The 27495-nt window shown below is 36.4% G+C and overlaps 3 protein-coding genes across 13 annotated transcripts in view; 1 reads left to right on the top strand and 2 right to left on the bottom strand.

The window, feature by feature from the left end:
- The window catches only part of LOC113056923 (potassium voltage-gated channel subfamily KQT member 5-like), a 109234-nt gene extending 105738 nt beyond the window's left edge, over window positions 1–3496 (bottom strand). For 2 of the 5 annotated variants that reach the window (XM_026223870.1, XM_026223868.1), the window contains exon 1: window positions 2733–3494. In XM_026223870.1, the coding sequence (XP_026079655.1) occupies window positions 2733–3067 (335 nt within the window). In that variant the 5' untranslated portion in view covers window positions 3068–3494. Of the gene's footprint in view, window positions 1–2732 lie in introns of all 5 variants that reach the window. The other 3 variants (XM_026223865.1, XM_026223866.1, XM_026223869.1) reach the window with 3 other exon arrangements.
- Window positions 3497–3591: 95 nt separating this feature from the next.
- LOC113056934 (uncharacterized) lies at window positions 3592–8380 on the top strand. Of its 6 annotated transcripts, none has more exons than XM_026223887.1 (8): window positions 3592–4050; window positions 4186–4357; window positions 4523–4572; window positions 5095–5156; window positions 5326–5536; window positions 5992–6159; window positions 6633–6728; window positions 7668–8380. In XM_026223887.1, the coding sequence occupies exons 5-8, from the start codon at window positions 5417–5419 to the stop codon at window positions 7983–7985; spliced, it is 702 nt and encodes a 233-aa protein (XP_026079672.1). In that variant the 5' UTR covers window positions 3592–4050; window positions 4186–4357; window positions 4523–4572; window positions 5095–5156; window positions 5326–5416; the 3' UTR covers window positions 7986–8380. The 6 variants fall into 6 exon arrangements, with proteins under 6 accessions (XP_026079672.1, XP_026079671.1, XP_026079674.1 ...); XM_026223886.1 differs by having other exon boundaries at window positions 4174–4357; XM_026223889.1 differs by lacking the exon at window positions 4186–4357 and having other exon boundaries at window positions 5330–5536.
- Window positions 8381–14140: 5760 nt separating this feature from the next.
- Window positions 14141–27495, bottom strand: part of rims1a (regulating synaptic membrane exocytosis 1a) — a 68122-nt gene continuing 54767 nt past the window's right edge. The window contains exons 23-34 of one of the 2 annotated variants that reach the window (XM_026223850.1): window positions 26415–26492; window positions 25457–25528; window positions 25220–25285; window positions 23615–23727; window positions 23405–23514; window positions 22675–22835; window positions 21886–22106; window positions 19005–19155; window positions 17479–17591; window positions 17274–17375; window positions 16572–16711; window positions 14141–16487 (exon numbers count right to left, since the gene is read on the bottom strand). In XM_026223850.1, the coding sequence (XP_026079635.1) occupies window positions 16272–16487; window positions 16572–16711; window positions 17274–17375; window positions 17479–17591; window positions 19005–19155; window positions 21886–22106; window positions 22675–22835; window positions 23405–23514; window positions 23615–23727; window positions 25220–25285; window positions 25457–25528; window positions 26415–26492 (1543 nt within the window). In that variant the 3' untranslated portion in view covers window positions 14141–16271. The remainder of the gene's footprint in view (window positions 16488–16571; window positions 16712–17273; window positions 17376–17478; window positions 17592–19004; window positions 19156–21885; window positions 22107–22674; window positions 22836–23404; window positions 23515–23614; window positions 23728–25219; window positions 25286–25456; window positions 25529–26414; window positions 26493–27495) is intronic. The other variant, XM_026223851.1, reaches the window with a different exon arrangement.

Raw genomic sequence — 27495 nt, 5'->3', positions numbered from 1 at the left:
GCTCTCTGTGTCACAGAGGAGGCATGAGACCATTACAGGTGGCAACTTTGAAATATTTTGTTACGATTTAAAAGTCATCAGTCAACGTGCGGTAATAACTAAGAATTAAGTCAATCTGAGCCATCTAAGTACAACATGCAGTTTTCTAAACCGTGAAATGGAACACAGTTAGGAAATGTGAATAAGGAACTCAATGAACTTCTACCTCAAACCAGATGAATTCTCAGTCATATAAAGAGGGCTTGAATCTGACTTTGGCATGACGTATACAGATGACTATGGCAGTGTTCACCTACTGTGCGATTTCCTTTTTCAGTCTAAAAGAATGCATGTGATTTCTGAGGGGATAAAGGAAACGGAATGTTTCTTTAATAATGTAAGTGTTCATGATGGCAGCATAACGTTTTTGTTGAAACCAGTATTAATGCATACATGGTAAGGAAACAGGAAGGTTTGTTTAAGGTTAGTAAAATCCCCTCATTATATTATCTGAGTGTCAAATATGATTATCAAAAATTATGTTATGCAATAAGGCCATGAGGGGTTGTGTTTGGCAATAAGGCCGAGCGATAAAACTATTTTGTAGATATCGATACTATGGTGTGTCACGGAAGCTTCAACCTTGGTGAAACGCGCTCAGCTGTGGTTTTGCGATCTGTTCATCAAAAAAGAAAAATTTGCTTGCTTTGATGAGCTGTAAAAAATACATAAATAAAAAAAAAACTTTGCTGGATGAGCAGACAACTGTGAGTCAATGAAATGGACACTGAAAATACTTTCCTTTTAAAGAACCTGTTGTAGTTATCGTTTCACATGTGGTACAATATAACAGTATGTTGGATGCTAGAATACTGTACATAGGTTGGGGGTGTCTTGTTGAAAAACTGCCTGAAAAGCAGAACTGTATCTTTTGATTATCCAACACACAGAAAGCATGGTAAGATCATTTCCGATTTTCCAGTATCTAATAAATTCATAAAAGTAATTGAAACAACTGAATTTTTTTACTTCTGAAAACCCTATAGGATACATTAGACATATATATATGTTGTATTACAGATAACAGTAAAAGAATCACACTCAATAAATCTCAATATTGTTATTTATTTCTGTGTTTTTTAATTATTTGTTTATAGCTTGCTATTTTATTTAAATAGCATATTTTTGGAATTCTTAAATATTTCTTATAGCAATAAATTATCAAGCAACGGTAAGTGTGACATTTAATGACCTCGTTCATCACATGCAAGCTATTTCATATTCCAACATTATCAAGCTCAAGCTCTAAATGGCATCTTCATAATTAATGATTAAATTATTCAGACATTTGTTCACATGGGACATATGCTCCTACTGTACATCTGAACCTCAAGCATACTGGCACAAGAGAAAAATGTTCTAATAATGTTAACAATGTGCTATATAGTAGACTATATTTATTACAAAGTATATGAGTACATGATGGAAACAGCAGAAGCAGCATATGGTTTGCTCAGGGCACAGATTGTGAATGTGATTGATTGTCCGCTGCCTTCAAATACTCCCCCATGTCTTCTTTCACACAGCCCTTTGAAACAAAGTCTCAAAAGATTCCAATTTTTTTTGTTAAATTCTTTCTCATGACGCAACCTCTCACCGTGTTTCCTCCTTTTATGTGCACACACACAATCCGAGATTGACTTATGCACTTATAATTATGGAAATTATGGAATTTGCATATGAATCAGTGGCTACAAATGCTTAATAAATATGTTCTAAAGCTTGCTGAAAATTAATAACAACCAAGTAGCCACTTCCTTCCTCTGTTGATTTTTGTCCCAATAGCTAAACCAATAGCTAAACCACGAGCCCCCTCCAAGTGTGCTGATTCTGTGATGTTTTTGACTAGTGTGGGACAATGTGTCGTTGCAGATGTAACAACTTAACCTCCCTGACCTCAGCTGTCCTCTCAGCACAAATAAAATAACAACATCCTGTCTTGCAGCACAGAGAGGCGCTCCAGTCTCTCCATCTGACAGCTCGGCTTCCTCCTTGCACAAACGCTCCTAACAATATGTCAACAGACGCAACCAATCTGAACATAAAAACTATGTCAGAGTACATGCATTTTCCTTTAAACTGGGGTCATATAAAGAGCATCTCTTTCAGGAAGATTACAGAAAATCTCTGAAAAGTCATAATCAGAAATTTCCCAGTAACAGTAATGGTAAATACACACCATAACGCAAACCCTCTGAGATCTTACTTGTGCGCTTAAAGGACAAACAGCCAAATCTATCAAAGGGCACTGCTAGATAATAAGTCACTGATCAAACATCTTTTACTACTGTAACTAAAGCCATTTCTTAAAATCCAGAATTAATTATTACCATATTCTTTTATACACTGAATATGGCATCAAAAATGAGTTGGAAAAAAAAAACATTGTAAAGACTGCATCAACATTTTGATCATTAGAGGTAAATTTAATAGCTAGAGACTGACATGTAGATTATGATATGAAAACACTGTACAGCCGATTGCAATTTTCTACACCCCTATATTCCTTTCATAAAACATTTAGACATACAAATGCTAATTATTTCAAACACAATGAGGATTCATTCCTCGAAAGAAGAGGAGACCTTCAAAACAAAGTGCCTAAATGTTACTTTAAGTAACAGGTGAACTCCAGTTGTGAGCATACATTACGTAGCCTAATCAATAAAAAGAGTAAGAACATTTTTACTTACACAAAGGCATGGTAAACGAATGCCCAGGCTCGCGGTCTCTCCAGGACATTGTAGAGGTAGTTCTGGAGCTTCCTGTAGCGCGCGTTTCTCCGGCCGCTCTGCGCGCTGTAGGCGAGCGGTTTCCCCAGCAAGCTCAGCCGGGCGCCTTGCTTTCTCCTCTGGTTTTCCGAGCCTCCTGCACCTGTTGTGCCCGGCGTCGGCAGCAGGCTGTCGACTGTCTTGGTCGCGCTGTTCATCGTCCCACGACCGGCTTCAACATCTTTCATGCCATAGTGCTGCGAGGTCTTCATCCAGAGACCAGTGCCGCCCTCATCGCCGCTGTGGTTGCGGGGCATCGCATCACCAGCACTGGCTGGAAACGCGCGTCTGGCACCAGCGGTGCGCACATATAAAGAGAATGTACACGAGCTTCAAAGTTCCCTGTGTTAAAACATTGGGTGCTTTATTGTTATTCTTCTCTTTTTATCTTTTCTTTAAGGTTATATTTAACAAGACCACCTACTGACAAGTACAGGCATCCAGCTCATTGACAGATAAGCTATGAAAGATTTGGTAACGTTATGAACCTTCAGATGACTCAAGCAATCTGCTGCCGCCGCCGTGAGACTGGAGTTTTGAAGGAGCGTCACCATCTCAGTGGAGGAGATCTAGTGAGGGCAGGGCATCACCCGCGCGCGCTCTCGGTTTCTCGGTTTCTCTCTCTCTCTCTCTCTCTCTGGGCCACTGTAAACTATTGGCTACTGTATTCTAGTTCGGATGTCCTGACAAGATATAATGTAGGACTTAAACACCTACAATACAAGCTAACCCAAGTTAGAATAGCCTACTTTTCTTATGCTACTAGACCTATACACTGTAATCCCAAACAGTTGTACTAGCTCATAACTAATAAGGTCATAACAGTCAAATGTCGTTATGCAGTTGACCAAACTATAAAGTTTTGAGCTCTGTTGAGATTTGTGTCACTTTAATTGAATAGGGCTCAGTATTTTAGAGTTAATTTGTGTGGAACGCTCAAAAAGTTTAGGAACCATGTATTAGCGTCATGACGTTATCGACGTCATGACGTATTGGTGGGTGGGTCTTATCGCTCCCTCAGGAAAGCTGAGTCAGCCATCTTGAATTTGCCTTGATGCGGGTGAAGTTTTGGCAAGCTCATGTGGATGTGGAACACAGTTTAATTTGTTTTTAATTGTTTATATCTGTTTGGAATGCGTACTTTTATACCCCCGCTTCAAACCACCACCACCTCAGTTATTTTCATTAGTCTTATTGCTCTCATTTTCTTAAGCGCTGTCTTATCATCAGCCCTGATTTGGTAAGTAACTCTAACATTTTTTTATATATATATTATATATAAAATAATTACAAATCCAAGTAATTGTAATTTTAGAAGTTTTTGAATGTGACAAATGCGTTAACGTTAAGTTACCTTACTTAGTTCATCTTACAGCAGTGTAACGTTATCAGCGGGTTTCCTGGATGAACTACATTACCCATAATGCATATTTGCCCGGGACATTGACGGTTGAGGAAGGTCCATGAGTTTTGAATTCTCTGGCGGAGTCCGAAAGCATAACGTTATCCCTGATTCCCGCCGTTTTCGTTGTTCGTCGTTAATGCATGTGCGTACTTTGAGTATAACGTTACATATTTAAATAAATGTCTGCGTTATGCAGTAAATATTTTACGTTGGGTTAGGTCGAGCTGTGTGTGATCGCGTGTAACTAAACAACATAATGTGAGTGTGTTATCATGATGCTAACCAGCCCTGTGTTTGTATTTCGTAGGCTCAAGTGTGTGGTTGTGAGATCTTCTCGAAATAATTTTAACAGTTCAGGTAGGATGCATTATGAAAGAGTGTTATTAACAATTGGTTTATTTTGTGTTTCCACAGTTATTATTTTGCTATTTATTTCAATCTTTTTATTTCAATTGATCACTTGAACCCTTTATCAATACTTTGTTAAAAACAACAACATAAATAGCATATCTATAAGCACACAACTTTATTTTTTTAATTTTTTTGTTAATAACTAACTTGCTCATCTTTTAACATTTTCATTTTTACTATAATGAGTGAGTGAGTGAAGTGACATTCAGCCAAGTATGGTGACCCATACTCAGAATTTGTGCTCTGCATTTAACCCATCCAAAACGCACACACACAGAGCAGTGAACACACACACACACACACACACTGTGAGCACACACCCGGAGCAGTGTACAATAAATGTATTTGATAGATTTGGAGACTTTTTTATCTGTGTATTCCCTTTTTCAAATTTCATTTATCATTATGTATTATTTAAAAAAATTTTTGAACATTAACAAATCATCTTTGTGCGCATGTTGTGTACAGATATTGGACTACAAAGAGTGCTACAGAGAGTCAGTGTTTCACTATCAGACAGGTGCCAATAGGTGAGTTTTGTAAATTGTGTACTAATTTGAATTTTAAATGATTCGCAATGTTTAGATTTTTTTCAGAAGAACAGAATTTAATTACTGATGTGTTGTCGGCTGGTTGGCATAATCATCTCCCCCCTTGTTCACAATTGTTCACAATGATCACCCCCATCAAAATATAAAGAAAGCTCGAAAAGCTGAGGTCAACTACATCATCAACCTATCAAAGGATCAAACCCCAGCCACTCTGGAAACAATGAGAGAAGAAATCATACATGAAGTCGCTAATGACCACAACCTATGCCCTTCGTCGCCAAGAAATCGTTGGAGCTCTTGTAGCTCCACGGGTGAGAGACGTCGTGGATAGATGGCCAGCCCTACTTATGGAGTCACAGGTAAAAAAAAAAAAGAATCTTTCTACATCATTTTACGGTTCTCCCTGTTGAGAGCAATTAATCAACATGACTCTTTAGCATGTCCACTTTGAACATGATTGATTTTTCCAATATTTAAATGACTGTTTTTAAAAATCTAAATTTTCAATAAATTCCCCGAAAAGCAAATGGCAGATGTAAAAGTTGACAACACATCACGCTGTGACAAATTTTTGCCATTCACAGTAAACCAAGTATACAGAGGTTAATTAGATTAATTTCCTTTAGATAACATTGTACTGCCTGTTTTAAATGAAGGACAATTAACTTTCTATTTTGACCTTGATTCTGACTCGTCTCTAATAGAATTGCCCTTGGTTTTGCTACCTGTCAACAGAAAACTTCTTTAAAATACATTCACAATTCTGTTCCTAATTTATCTTTGTGCATTTCTGTGTAATTCTGTCCGTGTACAGGTGTTTGCAGAGTTCCACCGAATCAACAATGTTAACCTGCGCAATCAATTCTACAAGGAGCTGGACAGACACACGCCTAAACTCATTACCTTGTTCAGAGACAAGGCCACCAAGACTGGCAAGATAGCGGAGGAGCTAGCCAGGATCATGATGATTTATGACCTTCAGGTGAATTTTTAACTTTGCATGATTCAGAAACAAATTATTAACAGATTGTTTGCAGACAACTGTAGGAAGCCATCGTGTTAATTGCCCCGACTCGCATTGTGAGTTTAAGTGATTATGCCATGAACACAACATTGTCATCTCATAGGAGATAGATGTCTTGACAAGATGTTTTCTATCAGAAAGAGGAACCTTAAAAAGATACCTTTTCAGCTTCAATTTGAAGAAGTCCAAATAACTACTGTTTATGTGAAATTTGATTTACAATTTGACGGTTTTTCCTTTGAGTTAAATTATTTACAATAGAAAGTTTTAATTTTAAAAATGTTTAACTGAAGAAATGATGACTCAAATACTCAATCTACCATCTATAACAATGACCACCACCAGAATATGGAGCTATTTAACACTTTGATAAAGTGTTTGCTCTGCATTTGTGTAATTACTATTGTAATGGATATTTTTTGTACATCTAGGAACAACGTAATGTAAATATAAGACGGGCACTCGTCCTTCGTGCTCTTCCTGTGTACCTGCATGAAGATGCCTTCAAGTTCTTCAGGACCTGTAATGTAAGTGTACTGGCCTAATTATCAATCCCTTTGCTTAGCTATTCAATCAGCTTGAACTGAAGCACTAAACATATATACATATTGAAGCTTAAACACATGACATCACTCAAAGAACTCTAGGAGAACCAGGGGGGTATTCCAGAAAGCAAGTGAAAACTCAGAGTGAACTCTGAGATGAGGGAAACAGAGTTATCCATTCCAGAGAGAAACCCTAACCCAGGAACAGCTGCTCTGCCTCTGTTGCATGTGGTGGAGGTGAGCACCACTTCATGTTCATCTACTCAGGAGGATGTTAGGACACAGATGTGTTAAACAGCATCTGTTGGTGGTAAAAGCTACAAGTTAAATTATCCACTAAATAAAGGCTAACATAAAATAAAGTGATGTTAAATTCAAAATATAAAGACGAGCGCATCTAAAACTCTGTCAGTGATTTTTATTATGGCCGCAGTCAGAAAATGTCACCGTACGGGAGCTCCATTGATGATAAGTTTTTACTAGTCGTCAGGCACGAGCTCAACTCTGAGTTAACATACTCAGAGTCGACTTACCTAACTCAGATCAGCTGTTCTGGAACTGAAAACTCAGTTTCACTTCACAGGGTAAGTTAACTCAAGAGTTCAGGGTTAGGCTCAGTTTGTTGAACGTCCTTTCTGGAATATCCCCCAGGACCTGTTTTACTTGAGTTGTTATTCTGCAAACTGTTGTGTAGAAATTACATAAATGAAAAGGTAAGTGTAAATCATTCCACTAAACAAAAAGTATGCTAACAGATAGGTGTGAAACTAACATAAGATATAAGCCTATGTAAAGAAAATAGTTTAAACATGTAGCTTAGTTGCAGTCTAAGTGCAAAGTGACAGTAATGTCTAGACATCATTACCATGATTTGTATCCTTGAGGAGCTGAACTCATTCATGTATTATTTGTGTTTTATAGTCAGCAGATTGTCCAGACCTCACTGACACTCCGGTGGCTCTCCTGACAGTCGTCACGGATGACACTATTAATGCGGCCCTCTTCAGCCCTGAGAGCATCTGTATCGTCGTGGAGGATGAAATACTTGTGAGTGGTCCCACGACTCTGGCTGACTCATTTCTCCTGCTCTTTGGGTATGTCTATGCACTAGACCTACAGTACCCAAAGAATCTTGAACTTACATTCACATTTATCCAAAAAGTTGTGATGTGTCTTGAGGACAACAAACCACTGAAAGGGCGTCTACTGATGCTGAAGAATGATTTGTTTAATGAGTGAATCACTCAGGATGGATTATTTGAGTTGAGTTGAGTATTGAGAAAGTCCCTCCCTTTTTACAAATGTAATAATTTGCCTGTTCTACCTCAGATTTAAGATCTGACACTGTTTGCCTGTTCTACCTCAGATTTAAGATCTGACACTGTTTGCCTCTTCTACCTCAGATTTAATACATTGATTAGGACATTGAACTTGATGTTGCCAGTTGAAGAACAACCAGTACTTTATTTGAATGTTTTATTATTGACACATATTGTACTTTAAAAAACATTTTGTTTTTATGCGGTCATTTTCTTTTTTTTTTAATTTCACAAGCACTTTTTGACTCCTGCTCCTTTGATTTATGCCTTTTAAAAAGTGCATTGTATTAAATAAAAAAAGTTGTTAAATTGCCACTGTGGTGTCACTTTCATGGTTTCTAACATTATTAGCTGATTGTGTAGTGGGCCGACATCAGTATTTCAGTTTAGAATTAATTTTGAGTGCATCACCCACATTAAGAGTTAAAATTTATTGAAAATTTTTAATGTATTTCCCAAATTATATGAGTTGGAAAATGTTGAAAATTGAGTGTATTTCCCACATTATATGAGTCGAAAAATAGTGACAAATTTAAGTGTATTTCACACATTATATGAGTTGAAAAATAGTGAAAAATTTGAGTGTATTTCCCACATTATATAAGTTGAAAAATAGTGAAAAATTTGAGTGTATTTCCCACATTATATGAGTTGAAAAATATTGAAAAATTTGAGTGTATTTCCCACATTATATGAGTTGAAAAATAGTGAAATTTTTTAGTGAATTACTCCCTAATTATAAGTTGAGAAATATCAATATTTATAAGATAACATTGAGATAATTTAAGGCAACTGGAAATGTAATTTTTATTTTATGTAAACCTAAAACATTTAAAAACATCACTTAAATGTTTTTGTGTAATCTGTTACAAAATAATTTTTGAGTTCTGTGAACTTATTAGGGTTTACAGTGTAGAGAGAAAAAAACACTATATATATATATATATATATATATATATATATATATATATATATATATATATATATATATATATATATATATAGGCTTATGACTGACGTACTCTCAAGTGTTATCCAACTTTTGTCGTTCCATCCTGGATTCAACAATCGGTTAAAACATGCTGTTGGGGTGAGGGAGGGTTCGAGCTTAATTAAATATTCTATTTGTTTTAAGATGGTAAAACAACCGTGTAATTCGCTAGCTCCCGTTTAATTTAGTTTCGAGCTTAATTGTATTACCCAGAAACTGTTTATCGATGTCCCTTCTTTAAAATGTAATTTTAGAATTAGTACGTAATCTTTTATTGCATCTGAATCTCAAGTGCTTTGGCATCGCCATCCGCTGCTTCTGCATGCCCATTAATGAGGAGCTGAGAGAGAACTGCGTTCATTCTCTGCTGAGTGGCTCAGATTAACTACACTTGTCTACTCACTGTGGTGGCAGAACAGATTCTCCTCAAAAGACACTTAAGAGAAACACCAAACAAATAAACTTAAGCGATTAGCTGAGACTTCAAAACAGGGCTCAACTGAAAACGCTTCTGACTGATCCGCGGTAATCACGGAGCGCGAGGATCTCGCGGAGCCGCTGCCAGACCAATCACGTGATCCGACAAGAAATAAAACGCGGCACACCGTTTAATTAGCAGGTAAGATGGATGTTTAATGATGTAAACGTTATTTAATGATATTCTAAATATCTAACTGTTTAGATTATTCTAGCTAGCATTCTTAATAATGTTTTTTTTTCTTGACTCTTTTTCAGGTGCCCTGTTTTAGCGTTGCTTTTCCACACTTTTTTTTATAATGCTCAATCAAATAATTTGGCATTAATAATAATAATAAGTTGTCATGCCAATAATGCATACACTGCACAGATCAAGGCACAAATTCAAAGCATAATAGCCTATGTCAAACTGTGAGACTGTGCTGAATAATATACAAGAGAAATGCTAAAGCATTACATGAAATAAAGAGACTGTCAATAAAACAACAGTGTGTGTGTGTGTGTGTGTGTGTGTGTGTGTGTGTGTGTGTGTGTGTGTGTGTGTGTGTGTGTGTGTGTGTGTGTGTGTGTGTGTGTGTGGAAGAAAGATGCCAAACCCAGCTGTTCAGCGCTTCACTGATTGTTTTTGTAATTCAGGGAAATCTTCCAGAATAACATTATCATTGAAACCTTATTGAAGTGTTACAATATAATACTGTCTGTCACTATAATGTGCATCCATGTGAGCAAATCTCTTTCTACATGATCACAATATCTAAATGAATAACCATATCAATACATCAGCACATATGATTACAGGATTATTCTTCAGGTCATATCAGGCTTGGACAGACATTATGGGCCATGTATCAGCATCTTATTTCATATTTTTTAGAAACTGATTCGCATGAGAATTTAGAAAATTATCTTTTTTCTTTACAAACCTTTACGTTTAAATTTTGTGCTTAATGTGCCAATAGCATGGATACAAAATATTTACTGTTTCTAAAACTAAAATTGTGTTACAATATATTAATTATTGTATGGATAGGTCTCCAAAAAGGAATCATTCACCGCTAACAACTACACACTCTAGTGGTGTGAGTCTGTTAATGCAGACTTGAATATACCCTATTTACAAAGCATGGATAAGTGTGAAATATAGCTTAAAAGCATAACACCTTAACATAACAGGCTAAATAATAAATAAATAAAATTACTGGCGCTATAATTGTTCTAAAAGTGTGGTTCCATGTAGATTATGATTTACGCCTACCTATATTAGCATTGTATTCCAAGCTCTCTGCAGTCGTTTATAACCAATTATTATAAGAAATCACAATTAAATTAGATTCACTGATATTACTGTTAGGTTAAACATTAAAATTAAGTCTTGGTTTGGCCATAAGATCTGTGAATTAACAGAGAGTTTACTAAAGCAAGCCTCTAAATGTTAATGCCTCCTCCAATCCATCAACCTGAAACACATTTCTGCAGAATGTGAGTAGGCCTGTGGCACGGTGCTGAGGGATAGTGAAAACCCAGACAAACTCTCCAATAACCCCTGTCATAAAAAAGCTATGAAGATTATACGGCCATCGGGATCAAGGCAAAGAGAAATGAGTAACGAGACTTAAAATATTAGCAGTAGATTCATTTGAAGAATGGAGCGCAAGATATGCTTTTTACATATTTGCAAGACTGCCCATAAATCAGCCCGTTTTAAAAAAATGTTTGAAATCTTTGCAAGGCACTGGTTTCATTTCCCAGGCAGTCTGAAACCAGACAAAACAGACATTTTCCATTAACAGATGACTGGCAATGTAACAGCACTGAGTTTATGAATATACATACTGAATGCCTGTTTGACACCGCTGACTGATTCACACGAGAACGCGAACCATTGCAGATACTTTGAGCGGATTAATACTTTGTTATAGCCTAAAGTTGATTGCTCATAAAACATAAAACTAACTCATCAAATTAAATTCGAAACGGATATCATTAAAAGTTATGATAAACTGCAATTCAGTCAGAAGATTCACTAACTCTGTTTGATTCAGTGAGTCCATTCAGTGTTCATTTGTTTCGAACTAGTGATTGTACCATTGTACTTGCATCAAACTGCCACGTGATTTCAGTAAACGAGGCTTCGTTACGTCATAACGGTAAAAAAATAAATAATTCTTTAGAATTTCAATAACGATTTTCTTTAACAAAAAGGAAGAGGCTTATGCATGTTGGGCTGAGTTTTCGCATTTTCACCGCTCTGACCAGCAGAATCACTAGCTTATTTATTTATTTATTTATTTATTAAATAAAACATTATTTGCCTATTTATTCGCTTTTTTATTTCCTCATTTATTTCCTCATGTTTAACAACATTTTCAGGAAGTTTGTAAAGCAACTTTCCTTATTTTCATTTACAGTTTAAACTTGATGCACTACAATAACTAAAATTGAAATAAAATCTACATAGGCCTACACAATTAGAAAAAAAAATAAAACCAATACAAATTAAAACAACAAAATTACAGAAAATATTACATTTAAAGGTTTAGTTCACCCAAAAATGAAAATTAGACCATAAATTACTCACCCTCAAGGCATGGTGCATATGACTTTCTTCTTTCAGACGATTCCATTTGGAGTTATATTAAAAATTGTCTGTGATCTTTCAAGCTGTTTAATGGCACTCAGCGGGTGTTGCATGCATCAGTCCAAAAGAAGTTAAAACAAAGGTCTCCTGTAGTGAATTGATGCATTTTTGTAAGAAAATTTAATAATCTCTTTAATTTAGCTTGGGCCAACAGTTGTACACAGAAGCAGCTCCGGGCAGATGATGTATGAGGTTGGCTTTTTTTTTTTTCTTCATTTATTGATAAACTTGCAGACTGTTTAACCATTTTAAAGTAGCAATTTTTATTTTATGTCAATTTAAACCAAATTTGCTCCTGGCTCCCTTAAACTTACATTTTTTTCAGTAACAAATCATCTTGTAATTTACTGTCTTGTTATTTCTTCCTGTTAAAGCCATTCAGATTCAACCAATCACATATTATTGGACCTGAATGATTGTATGGCTTGTGTTGTCCACTAACCAAATTCTCAGCATCAGGTGGGCCGTCTGCAGTACACGATGGACCAAAATATGTCTGGTCTCAAAAACACACCTGGTTTCCAGCTGCTGACATTCTTGACCCTTTCTTTCTCCAATAAAAACAAAAAAAAAAACATCAGTGGCATTGAGAGCGCCCTGCTCCTAATAGGCCATGTTTGTCTTCATAATGAAAGTGTGAACATTTTAACATGAAAAACTTAAACAGAGATATTAGCAACCTAAATATTAGCAGCTTTAGCAACCAACTAAATAAATGAGTTTAATTTGAAGAGAAATAACTAAAACGTAAACTGAAATATAAAAATTAAAGCTTCAAAATATTAATAAATATAATATTAAAATAACACCAGTGTAGTGTATAAATACATTCCCTTTCCTACCTTTATTTTTCTTTTGCTGTATTTGTGATTCTGATTGTGAGAAAAATGAATTTTATTTATACCTGCTCTTTTGTTATTTTAATGTTTTAAAGCCTTTATTGTTTGCATTTCATGTCTTCGTTTTATGTCTCAGTCATGTCTATTTATAACCTTTGTGTCTCAGAAGCCTTTAAAATCTCAGAATATGTCGGTACTATTCACATTTTGAAGGAAATATAAAATACTTAAGAAAGGTTTCCACACAGTGACAGCTTCTGTACATACATACTGTACATAAAACCATCCTTGCCTCTTCACTTTGTTTAACATCATGGTCTGTTTTTGATTTCAATTTTAAATTTCTGATTTGTTTCATGAAATTTTTTTTTTTTTAATATAATCTAAATGTACAATGACGTCAATTCCTGACATGCCTCTGCTTGATTTGATTTTCACTGTTGATGCATCTGTGTAATATTAATATTGGTTCCTGTCCTGCATTACTGACCAGTGCACCAGCATTACAACACGAGCAGTGAGTGTTACACTGAATACAAATTTGAAGTAACATCAAATCTATTATTACTACTAATAAAAACATAACATTATACAAGTAATTTAGTTTATCTTTCTTTAAGGTCATGTCCCACTACACTTTAGAATGGCTACTTTTATTGCTCACCTTAATAGACATTATATTACAATCATATACATTCTTGAATTAGGCATAAGAACAGCTGCTCACTGGTTATATAAACACAAAAGACAGTCTATTGTCACATTTCCAAAAATCTGAAGCATTGATAGACGTAGTATTTTTAACAATGGTTAAACAGTGACTTTGCACAACTATAAAAAATAAATAAATAAACCCTAACGAAAGGAAGGAACCGTGTAATGCTATTTTTCTCCACGTGGTGGAGGGATTGGATTATGATTGGCTACAGTATGATGCATTGGTGGACAGGACGCTACTGGACAGACCTTGATTTGGTTTGAGGGCATGGGAAAATGTAAAAATAAAAATAAATGTAAATTTTAAAATATTTAGTACACAAATTATAATAGCTTATAAATGTAAAATAAAAATAAAAACACTTGTAACACGTTTAAAAAAAAAAGAAGCAAAATATAATACACCAATTTTCTTCCACACAGTCTTTTATTTGTAAATAATAAAAATGAACTCTTGAATATAAAACATACACATTATTTGAGCCACGTCTGCTGTACAAACAAGAAATGTTGCAGTGAATACTTTCAATTTTGTTTCAGTGGAACACACGAACTGTAAACAATCAGTATCCTTGAATAATACTGACAAAGTAAATAAGTCTGCCGAAACCAGGCATTTAAAGTAAACTTCTCATTGAAACGAGGATTCGTGAGCATTTTTGCTAACGCATCAGATCGATAGAGGTCCAAATTTCTCTCATCAGATTGGCCATCACTAAAATAAAACTTTGGAGGCATCCCTTCTTCCGCTCAGCAGAACCAAGAGACAGATCACTGATCCATTAACTTGAATGGGGCCACTTTGCAAATATAAGTAAACTTCTTTGCAGACTCATATTTACAATATATGCATGTACGTAAGTGATGTTTACTTGATACACTCTGTTTCAATATCGATATATCTCTAAGTCATTGTGATTTTCATAATTATATTCCATATATAGATAGCTCTAGTTTTATACAGATAATCTACCTTAGTTTTAGCCCCACAGTAGTACAGACTACAGTGAATACCAACATCTTCAATAAAATAGGGCCTTATTTTCACTCATTACTACAGTACGGCACTTATTTATTAATCCAGGGTTAAAAAAAAAAAAAGGAAATGAAATCAAACTATTAAAAAAATTCTTATAGACATTCAGCCCCAAAATAAGGCCTGTGTGTATGGCGGAACCCGGCCAAATGCCCACACATGGAATGAATGGCTTCGTTTTATTTGATAATCTGTTTATATCAAGTACAAGCAAACTGTACAAGTACATGCAACATACAAGCTGGCCTACAGTTTGTGGAACTAACACACACTTAATGTAGTCTCTTTTTTTTCTCATCTGTCTTGTTTTACAAAATGTGCATGCAGCTTGGAACAGTTCCAGATTCATGCTGTTCCCCTCGTTGGTTGGCGTCTGTTCCCCTTGTTGGGACATCTCACTGTCACATTCAAAATGTGATCCTCAGGGGGGGATCTGTGAGATTGGTTTTATAATCAACTAAACTGATGACAAACTGCTAAAAATAGGAAGCTTCCGATTTTGGCCTCTTTTTTTGTATTACTTTTAATCTCCCAAAGCTTGAACTTTTTCTCTTTTTTTGTTCAAAAATCAAGCATTTGTGCTTGCATTAAAATAATGTAAATTCTATTCGGGTAGAAATTCTAATATCGGTATGTACAGGTCCTTTACCAAATGGAATAGAATTAAAAGTGCTTTGAATTGCCTGTAAGATATGATTGGTGATCGCGTGAAACCTGGAAATCGGACGTGTTAGTGAGCTAATGTTTTCTGTTAAATGATAGTGGCAGCTTCTTACAGTCCCGGTGAATCGAATACAAGTGGCTTTGTGTCTTCCATGAAGCATGTTTTCACATTCTACAAAGTGTGCCTATTTACCAAATCAACATTAATGTGAAAAGGCAAAGCAGTCGGTGGCGACTGCTGTAAACAGACTTAAAAGGTTCTCAGGTGTCTCCCTGCCTTCTTAGACACAAACGCACACTCTCGCACACACACACACACACACGCCACAGTCACACAATCTGAGTCTGAGTTCGTGCCAGACGGGCACACGGCGGGACCTCGGATGCAGTATCCGTGATGCAGAGAGGAAACTCTCAGAGAAGACTAAATCTTGACCTTTAACCCTTGACCTCTGGTCTTTCAGCAGAGGGGCTTCCTGAAAGTGCAATATAGAGGAGAGGCAGTGCTGTCCTCTCACTCTTGTCAACATGTGAGAAAATAAATGCGCTGACTGACCGGAGCAATCTAGGCTACCGGCGCCACTGTAGGCTGAAGCGGGATCGCATTTCGTCTGCCTATCCCTTCCTTCTCTTTTCTGTTTGGGTCGAATCGTCACCTCAGCCACAAAACATGCAGTAAAGGAGCAGAGTGGATCAAAGGAAATCTCTACAACCCAAAGCTCAAAAGTAAAAGAAGTGATTGTCAGGCTTCAGCAAAGCTTTGATCATGATTCTGTCCATCTGTCTCTTTATCTGCCGCTCTGGTTCTGATTGGTCCACTGGGTCGTGCGTTTCCTGTCCGTTCACTAGGACCTGATGCCCGGCGGCCCTGAAGAGTCCAGCGAGGTCTGGGAAGCACGACGAGTGAGAGGAGCTAACGTGGGGTCGACCAATGATGAAGGGGGAAACAGTCTGTACCAACCGATCACGGTGCTAGAAAGATCCAGCTCCTCTAAAAGAATCTGGGCGACTCCCATGAAACATTTGTGGTCCATGCGGCCATAATCTCCCCAGACTATTACCTAAAGACATATTCGGTGGTCAATAAGCATAAATATTAACTTGGGAGGCATATTGGAAGCAAACAAATGAAATTTGCTTCCTACCTGAAGAACTTTACCCTGCGGACTTTCTTCAAACAGCAGCGATTGCTGATATAAGGGATCAAGCGTTTTCCGTGCAATCTTGGTTTTCTTTTTTGATTTGCACGCTCCGTTTTCCAGCAAATAGACCTTGACATAGGGAGCTGTGAACAGCAGACGTAGTGCTCAACTAGGGTTGTTCAGGCAGTTATAGTGTTATATTCACAATTAGTACAATGTATTAATTATCAAGTTTTGGGGATGTAATCACTTCATTAATAAACTTTAAATCACATTTCCATTAAGCACTATAAACACGACACTGTTCAATTTTTTTTAAGAAGTACTGACCAAGGCTGCATATATTTGATCAGAAATATAGTAAATAGTAATATTTTCATTATATTTAAACTATTCTATTTCAATATATATTATTATTTTAGTTCTCAGCTTCACATGATGTAAATGTATTTACAATCACTTCTGATCAATTGCTGTATAAAAGTATTAATTCTATATTTAAAAAAGAAAATCTTACTGACCATTGATGGATGGTCATAAATGGCTACATGCTTACATAAAAAAAGAAAAAAAAATTGGTGCACTTAAAACTGATTAATTTACTCATCACTTATATAAATAAGACATATAATGAATCCTTCATATATATTTACTATTATACACTGCTAATGTAAATTACTGGATGTATTGTTGGCACATTCTCACCCGGCAGCGATTTGGAACCTGGTTTAGGTATAAGACCACGGGCCCTGATAACCTCAACTTCCAGGTGCCCTTTCTTGTTTATCAGTCCAATCTGAACATCTCCTATAAAACAACAAAACAAAGTGTTTTCAAGTTTTCCATGGCAGAAAATTCAACTGGCATACTGTATACTTTATTCAGTACATGAATGAAGATGTTTACTTACCCATAGCCGGCGTGGCAAGTGTTTGTCTGCCCACCAGCTGAGCAGGGCCAAGTCCATCTAGGAAGTCACTGAACTGGCTGTCGGCCCCTAACCTCATCCCTGAGAAGATCAGACTGAGACATACACAGGTTATCAGATAGACTAATGAATGGATAGATGTCAACTGTAAGGCAGCAATTCAAATACAAGTTACGGTAAATTTCTTCAGCAGTTCTTAAATACATTTTTGTCATAGATCAATAGAAATTAAAAAACACATCTATGTACAGTAGATACCAACAAATGAAAACAAACAAGACCCTATAAAACTATTTGTTTATTTGGATGAAATAGGAGTATATGAGTATATATTCAGAATGAGCCCACTGCCCTCGAATAGAGTTCAAAAGCTAGTCAAATGCAGCCCATCTCCTCCAGCAGCAGACTTGCTCTGTGTATGGTATGTAAACCCTGTCCTGCGTTAAGGCCCCTCTTAATACACTCAATAATTCCTTTGAGACCAGCACAATTTCCATGACCTAACTCCAGCAGGAATGTCTGAGGGATGTGCCAGCCCGTGTCGTGCTACCATATGAACAGCCTTGTGTGATTTCAGACTATTTAAAACACGATCACGTAAAATAAGCCTTAAGTCACACTCTGTGAAGTGACACGGCGACCAAACGCTGCTCTGAAGTCACAAAGGGAAGCGCGGATGCCGTTCTCTATGGAGCTACAGACCCTGCCAAGACCCCCTCTCTGAAGATGATGGATATTTTAATTATTATAGGGGAGCACCGCTTGCCATCTGGCTCCAAAAATGGAGCTGAGAAAGTAGTGGACACAGCATTACAGTAGCTCTGTAAATCAGACCGTTTCTATTAGCTTATCCTTTTGGTTTTTCCAAATAAATCTAGAAGAGACGCTCATAAGAACATGACACACAGCCTGCTGAGAGACCACTTACGTATTAGTGATGGGTTTGCAGCCAATGCATAAAAACACCAGCGACAAGACATTTTAAAGAAGTGTGAGCTGGTAAGCAGGTCAGCTTCGGGTAAAATAGCATCATTATTCATCATAATACGCAGAGTATGCTTACCATTTAAGGCTGTGTTTATTTGTTTAAAAATATATTAAAGTAGCATTGTGGGAAAATGTTACTATTTAAAATATGTTTACATGTAATTTATTCCTGTGATAGCTAAGCTGAATTTTCAGCAGTCATTACTCCATTCTTCAGTTTCACATGACCCTTCAGAAATCATTCTAATATACCAAATTTGTGCTCAAGAAACATTTCATATTATTATAAATGTTAAAACAGCTGTGCTGCCTCATACATATGTGGAAACCGTGATTATTTGTTAGGATCATTTGATGAAAACAATATTTATTTGACATACGGTCACTTTTAATCAACTTTAAAATGTATGCAAACCCCTGAAGTAGTGATGCAAAAGAGTGAAGAAAACAAACGGATATATTAGTCTGTGGTTCAGAACTGCAAAGTTGTGTGTATGTAAGAAAAGGCTCTAGATACTAACTTGCCCTCAGAGCTGTAACTGTTCATGCTGCCGTCAGTGGACTCTCGACTGGCTTGGCGAGCCATGACATTGCGGGGATACTCCACTGCCATTCCCGTCTCCTGACTGCGCTGGATCTTACTGGATCCCTTTGCTTTCTTGTTGGCTGCTTCTGTTAGTAGAAAAAATACAGTTTTACAATACAATTTTAATGATAACTAGATCAGTACCATGATATTAAAATAAATGATTATTTTGAATTATTTCAGGTCTAATACAAAATAATAATAATAATAAATAAATAAAAACATAGTTGCTTTGATTTTTGCAAGGTTTTATATTCACTTGTGTGTATGTGTGCCTATTTGTGTACTATTCTACACTCAGGAGAAAACATTGCCATCTAATACAAAGCACTTCACCCCTGGTGAGTGTAACATCTCCTGCTGGACGTCATGGGGCACCATCTGTACTATTTATGGCCTTTTGATGGATTACAGATCCTTTGAAAATGTCAGTGACTGAGGCGGCTCACAGAGGTGCTGTCATCCCGGTAAAAAATGTAGCAGAGAGATTTATCTCTTCACTCATTGTGTTCACTTTCATCAAACCACCATCAGTAGCTTATTCTGACAAAATGTACAGACAAAACAAAATGTGCAAGGATTGTCATTAACAGACTTGCATGCTTCTGATATTATTTGAGGAAACAGAAAAATAGAGCGGAAAACAACTGAAGATAAATCTAATCTACGGAATACAATACAAGATCATCTGTATGTTGAGGTTCAGCTTGTGTCCAAACCAATGAAATTAATTAAATACATAATATGAACACTGGGTGTCGCTATAATATGCAGTCAATGTCACTGTCATCGTTAGTCATTCCCCATGTCACCTTTAGCCTGTATCACTTGTTGTTGGTTTTTGTTTTTTTTTTTGTTGACAAAACAGTGTTGGCTATTAAAAATATTTAATGTTTTATTACAGTTAGTAATCCATGTAAAACTTTGTATAAAGGTTCAATTTGTTAACATCAATTAATGCATTAGGTAAAATGAACAATCAACTAACAATAACAATAAAAAATATATATTTATTTATTTAGCATTAATTAATCTAGGTTACTACTGTTTGCCAATTTCAGGATAAGACAGCATTCAAAGAAATCCTGAAAATAATCTATTTATTGAAGAATCCTGGAATATGTCAACAAAAATAATATTTGTTATTTTCTATATATAATTTTTTTTTTTTTAATCCATTAAGAATATTAAGCAGCATGACCATTTTTAATACTGATTATAAGAAACGTTTCTTGTGCATCAACTCAGTATATTAGAACGATTTCTGAAGGATCGTGTAATGGCTGCTGAAAATTCAGCTTTGCCATTAAAGGAATAAATTATATTTAGAAAAATGTGTTTTTACCACATTTTTATCAAATAAATTTAGTCTTGGAGAGTGTAATACAAACTGGCCAACATTTCACTTTTGAATGGTAGTGTAAATATACTGTTAATTCATGTTTATGTAATACATTAACTATGCTGATTTATACAATTAAAAGAATGTTTAAAATATATTAGTATATGCATACTGCATACAGTATACAGTATATTGCCACAAACTTAGATTATTAAATGCTTTAAAAGAATTGTTGTTGGTTATTTCTTACTACCTAATGCTTTAAATCATGTAAACAGATTTAGAAAGTGTTACGGTAATCTTATTTTTAGTTTTGGCTATGGTTGTGAATGGATGAGGCTGGTGCAGTGGGCAGAGCGTGGAACAGCTGTTACAGAGTAGCGGAGCTCTTTAAAATGCTGATTTATCACAGCTTTGCAACTCTTTCTGATTTATCATCTGATGGGCCTTTTAAGATATTATCCAGGCACTTGGCAGACAGCGGTGCCAAAAAAACTTCTTTTGCCATCCTTTTTGAATTTGTTTCTTTTTTCAGCAGTCCATTTATTAAACTATAAACAGACAGAGCTTAAAATATGAGATTTTAGAGGGTATCAGATCCAACATCAAAGGCATTTATCTACATTACATCTGATAGGAATTCAGGGTTGATCTGCACCTGACACAATGAACTTCTGCCAGTGCTAACATGCTGCCATTCATATTTCCAGCCTGAGGTTTCAGCTCCTACTGACTGAAGACACACACTTTAAGAAGTGAAACAGGGTAGAGAGAGACCTGATGCATAGACCAGACAAGGATCACCATGCAAAAAGAGTTAACACTGATAAGAGATAGCAATCTAAGAAAAAGCAGGAAGACTAAAAAAAAACATCCAACAGTCTTGGCAAATTTTCTGAAGTGATGCAGTTTTAAAGACATTGCTTAATATAATTTGTCAGTCTCCATTTTGGTGATGATTCTCTACTGCTTTAGGCCCAAATGACACTAATGTAATTTAATTAAATATCTTTTTATGGTTACTAAAACTTTTTTGGCCATAATAATTGCAGATATTAGCTTCTATACCAGTAGAGGGCGCCTCCGGCTAAACTATCTGAGCCAATGAAATTCATCGGCATACTGTATCTCTTCTCTGGTGTTTAAAAGAGTATACAAGTTACATTTAAAACTAAACTTAGCCCTGGCACTGTCCGCATTAGAAAAACAATGTGACTTTAGCAGACAGTGATATATACACAATGAGTTTTAATGGGACTAAATGCCTCGTCAGTGGCCCTATATGGTATGTGAAGCAGCGAGCAGCATGTCTTGGATTTCAGTACTTTATTTTATTAGGTACAATACTTGATCTATACCATCATCCAAGCTATACTGTATGCCATTGTTGCATAGAAATCTGAGCTTTTAACTGAAAAAACACACACACACACACACACACACAGAGGCCTTGACAAGGTGCGAAGTGTCTGACCTGTCTGACTGAGCTGAGAGGTGCTCCTGCTGCGGCGGGAGGGAATGCCCACGATGGCGACCACACGTGCGCTAAGGCTGGATCTGCGCTTTTTCCCTCCTGCTCCCAGTGTTCCCAGAGCGGTGTCTGACTGACTGCCATCCGTACGCTCCAGAGTATAGATTTCCCCACTAACGCTCGTACTCTTCAGCATGCTGCGGCTGGATGGATGGATATGACGGCTGGTGTGGGGAGAAAAATAGCAAAGACTCTTAGCAGCCCAAATGACAAATGGAAAAATACTATTCTGAGGTTAATACGACCCTCTGCATTTGATTATTGTGTGCGCTCTTTCTGCATTTTTCACTTCCCTCAACATGAGCTTACTGAAAATCATAAAAATCAGAGAATGACGCTATCATGGAAAAGACTGAGAATCATCTAAAGGAATAACAGAAAACAGATTTTTGTTTTTTAAAAAAGAAGAAGAAAAAAAGGTGTTTGATTTACAATGTACACTACTGTTCAAAAGTTTAGGGTTAGGATTTTTTCATTAATTTATGCATCCTTACAGAATCTTGCTGACCCCAAACCTTTTAACAGAAGTGTAATACTCCATGTCTACAACACAAATGTATGGAACGTAACCATTATTTTTAGATTAACTACTGATCACCACATTTATAAGAAAAAAATGATTCAGTACTTCAGGAAAAATGTAATAAAACTAAAAAGTAATAATCAATATATTATTAAAATACACCAAATCTAATCCAATAGCCCAGAGTGGTGCTGCACCATGCATCTCACCTAAATTGACCCCTGGGTCGTTCTGATTGAATGGACATGTAGCTGGTGCTACTGATCCGCGAGGCACTGCTGGCACGAGAGATGGCTGACACGTCACTGACATCACTGTCTGAGGACTTATGGGATACATTTTCACTGCTCTGTCGCTGCTCCTTATAAAGCTAGTGGAATGGAATGAACAAAAAATTTAAGCATACATAATTTGAACTAAAAACCAATGAGAATTCTAAATTAAAAAATAAACAACAACAACAACAACAACAACAAAAAAAACGTTTGAATGACTTTGGATGGGATAATACTCTATCATTCTAAAGGTTTGCATTCTTTTTTAGTAGTACTTTAATTCAGCAAGGATGCATTAAATCGATCAAAAGTGACAGTAAAGACATTTATATTACAAAAGAATAATGTTTCAAATAAATGTTGTTCTTCTGAACTTTATATTCATCAAAGAATCCTGAAAAAATATCATGATTTCCACAAAGTTAGGCAGCACAACTGTTTCCTGAGCACCAAATCAGCATATCAGAATGAGTAATGGCAGCAGAAAATTCAGATTTCTCATCACAGGAATAAATTCATATTCAAAAAGATTTTAATTATTTAAAATGGTAAGAGCTTACAACACTTCTCTCAAAATAAAAATAAATAAAAATCATACTGAATCCAAACTTTTGAATAGGAGTGTATATGAATTGTAATGTGAGAGAGAACAAACGGCACTCACCTCTCTTTTATTCTTGAGCGTCCTCTCCAGATCGTGGCTGGTACTGGAGGGAGCTGGTGTTTGGAAGGTACGTACTTTCATTTGCCGCGTTCGCTCCTCTGAAGCAAGAGCTAATACAACAATAGGATGCTCATCATTTCACATTTTGCATATTTTCTCAAAGAACATTTGGAAAAGGAACCAGTACAAGTCATCAGACAACGACTGTACCTTGCTCTACACTGCTGCTTTTGGCAGGGACTTGAGGAAGCTGTCTGATCTTGCGTGTCGAAGAAGGGGCCGCTGTTGATGAGGAAAATATGGAGCTGGAGTGTGGCTGCACCCTGATGGAGGAGACAAAATGAGAGAGAGAGAGAGAGAAAGAGAGAGAAAGAAAAAAAAGAGTGATGCAAACTTTATCTTATGATTGTATCTAGTTCAAAGGCCATCAATATCGTAAACCAGTGTGAACCAAAGTGAAAACTACTGTTTGAACAAACAGCATCAAGAACTACTACACATTTTCACTAAAAGAACATCATATCTTGATTGGACCAATGTCTGCATACTCGGGGTACATTATTAATCACATCAGATATGTATTATTGCTGAGAGCCATTAGGAAAGAAAAACAAGTACAAGAGTGGCAGGTGTGAAACCAGTGAAAAAAATAGCGTTAAACTGTGAAAGAGCGGTAAACACAGAAAGCTGTGGGTAGGTGATGAGGACGGGTGGATTTTCAGTATGAAAAGCAGCAACCACACAAAACATCTGAGAGGAAAGAGTAAAAGCAGCAATGATTATAGCAATTACAAGCCTTTTTGTGCAGGATGGGTAAGGGACAACAAGGCCTCTCAGCCCAGATCAGGGTCGGCACCTTTCCATTTGGGGTGAGCCTGGGGTTGACCCCCTCACAGGTCACCTTACCCAAAGGAGGCAGGGATACCTTCTTCCTGCATGAGCCCTTTAGAATGGAGGTTGGCTGAATGCTGCAGGCCAGTGCGAATAGCAACATACAAGACAGAATAAAGGAAAAATAAAATCAATGTGACAAACCGGGGGGGGAAACAAATGGAGAAAAAGCCAACAAAGTATTTGCAAAAATAGATGGAGAAATAAAGTGTGAATGTGCGAAGAAACAAATATGTTTGTGGATGAAGCCAGTGCAGCATTTCCCTGTAAAAAATATATACAGTACACAGTGTAAAGTATAATATACTAAAATGTATAACAAGGTCCAAAATTAATATTCGCCATAACTTATGATAATGGATGATTTGAGAAAATCTACTAGCCATACATTTTCTTATTTAAAAAAATATTTGTTTTCTATATTTCCTATTTTTTTTCTATTTTTGATGAATTAGTCTCCATCACTCAGCAAAAAAAAAAAAAAAAAATTACAGAAAAGACAAGTGAGGCACTTTTCTTTGCAATAATGTTTAAAATCACTTGATTTCTTCAGATCACTGCTTTCCTAATTTCAACTGAAACATTTTTGTTATTTTTTAAAGATTACGAGAAACAGGTGAGTAACTATTTTATTAAACCAATTTATTTACTCATGAGAGTACATTTTTAATTACATTTGGAGCTTTGGCAATGCTTTAATTTTGGGCCTTTTTATAAAATATAGAAATGGTCAGGAACAACTGAACATCCATTATTCACCATTTCACAAAAACACTCTACAAACCCCAATCTAGAAGCTTTATCCAGTGTGAAACAAGTGTGATTTGTGTCTAAAACAGGTAATGTATGGACACACAGGACTTAGGGTACAATCAACAGGCAATGCAAATGTGACGTGAAATGACGTGGTTTGATAAGTCTTACCGCTCGCTGTCAGATATTTTCTTGCCACGTTTCTGACAGCTAGGCTTGTCCAGAGTTCTCGACTGCCTGCAACATGGAAATGATCGAGGCCAGACAAAAAAAAAAAAAAAAAATGAGGAGTGGATTCACTCAGGACTGGATGGACATTAAATGAAACTCCTGTCTAATAAAATGCCACAAATGAGATGGACATGTTTCTGGTATATGTGCACTAGAGCTCTTCCTGTGTGTGTGTACCTCTGTGCGTCAGGCTTTGCACTGAGGTGGTGAACTGTCTCCTGAGCGGGGAACATAGCCTCCAAAACCCAGCTGATTCATAAGATCAGGTCAAACACATATGAGGGGCATGGACACATAGACACACAATGACACAGTATGGGCTGATGTTAATGAAACATAATTTCATTACACTTTGGTTAAGTGGCTAAAATATACAATAACATGTACAGAAATTAAGACATAATTAAGACAAACTGTGCATGATATGGAACACAGAAACTTGACTCTTATGCATCAGGGGTCGCATATGACTTATGTGACGTTCATACCCGAAAACTTTAAAACCAAACCTCTGAAATCATTACCATTTCAGTTGAACACAGAGAAAAATCTCATGCAGTGCCCCCAAAGGGCCTGGACACTTAAAATGTCTGAATATCACAGCATTTGCATCTGCAAATCAATTATTTAACTTTTATTGCCTGAAATGTTTTGCCTGAAAAGTGTGCTTATGGTATTTTAACTTCAAATTATATCTCAGTTAGTTTGATATTTTGTTATACAATGCAAAGATATTCATACATTTTTAAGTGTTAGCATACTTTTTGGGGCCACTGTTAAGTGAAAGAGTGTCTCTAAATGACAAAAAGTGTTGGAGAAATTCATAGAAAGGTTTAGAAGATAGTATCAACAGAACAAATACGTTTAGAAAAAAGGGACTAAAATACAACCTCAAGAAATCCAGAGTAACACAACACAGCACAAAAGCCACAAGTCACCACATTTTTAAAGCTACTAAGCTGCGGAAAATCTACAAAACACACTGGCGATCACATTATAGAGAATTAAAATCATGGGGTCGGGTCACAGCAAGCTAAAGAAGGCTGGAGGGTTAGTTACATCCACTATCTAGTCCCATGGACATGTTAGAAGAGCAGAGAGGTTTAGCAATAGGACTGGAGGACAGGACGGATACCTGTCGTCTTCTGGGGAGGCATGCTGAATTAGGATCCTGGGGCTCATGGGTCTGGTACGGGGCAGAGACTGGGTGCTCCTGCGTGAGTGTGTGCGTGTGTGATCCACAAACACCCAAAGAGTTGAAAGTGGAGATGGAAGAAACACGGGAAGTCAATTCAGAGACTGTGACAACGGTCATGTCAGACATATAAGAAGATGCACAGATTCAGGGGACTCATTTTTTACACTTCTCCTGCTAGAGTGGTTGGATATATGCTCCCTATCAAAGTCAAAACTGTCAGGCCATAAGAGTCACTGGACGCTAACAGAGCAGTGCAAAGTGGGTGACCCAACAGTGGTATGTTACTTTGACATTAACATTAACGTAGACACACTGGGTTTTATTTACCAATACTTGCAAAAGTATCCCAGTTCTTACAGAAATATTAAGCAGCTCAACTTTTTCCAACATTGATCATTAAAAGAATCAGCATAGGATCTAAAGGATCGTGTGATACTGAAGACTGGAGAAGTGATGCTGAAAATTCAGCTTTGCCAACACAGGAATAAATTACATTTTAAAATATATTCAAATAGAAAACAGTTATTTTAAATTGCAATATTATTTCACAATATCACTGTACTTTCAATTAAACAAATGCAGCTTTTGTGAGCTTAAGAGATTTGAAAACAGAAAAAATCTTAATGACCCCAACCTTTTTAAATACAATTGATTTATATAAACATTTAGCTAACACTTTACTATAGGGAGCAATTCTCACTATTAACTAACTGGTTATTAGCTTGCTTATTATTAACATATTGGCTGTTTATCAGTACATATAAGTTACATATTCTGCATGACCATATTCTACATCTTTAATACTACCCAATTACCTAACCTTAACAACATCCTTAATAACTATTAATAAGCAGCAAATTAGGAGTTTATTAAGGCAAAATTTGTGGTTAATGGTTTGTTAATACCGTGAATCGGACTTTAAAATAAAATGTGACCAAAATTTAACTTAGCTAATTTAATGTGTCTAATGCCACAAGGATTTGTATATGTGGCTTTAGTTTGTTCTAACTTTTATCCA

The sequence above is a fragment of the Carassius auratus genome, chromosome 38 (assembly GCF_003368295.1).
Source record: "Carassius auratus strain Wakin chromosome 38, ASM336829v1, whole genome shotgun sequence".
NCBI lineage: Eukaryota > Metazoa > Chordata > Actinopteri > Cypriniformes > Cyprinidae > Carassius > Carassius auratus.
Note: the sequence above shows the minus strand (reverse complement) of the source record. Positions and strands in the feature narration are given on the sequence as shown.

Excerpts from the sequence above, each read along its gene's own strand:
- LOC113056934 (XM_026223889.1), top strand. The coding sequence starts at position 5,417 with ATGAAGTCGCTAATGACCACAACCTATGCCCTTCGTCGCCAAGAAATC. Across the intron at positions 6,160-6,632 it reads TGATGATTTATGACCTTCAG|GAACAACGTAATGTAAATAT; the intron begins GTGAATTTTTAA and ends TTGTACATCTAG. Across the intron at positions 6,729-7,667 it reads AGTTCTTCAGGACCTGTAAT|TCAGCAGATTGTCCAGACCT; the intron begins GTAAGTGTACTG and ends TGTGTTTTATAG.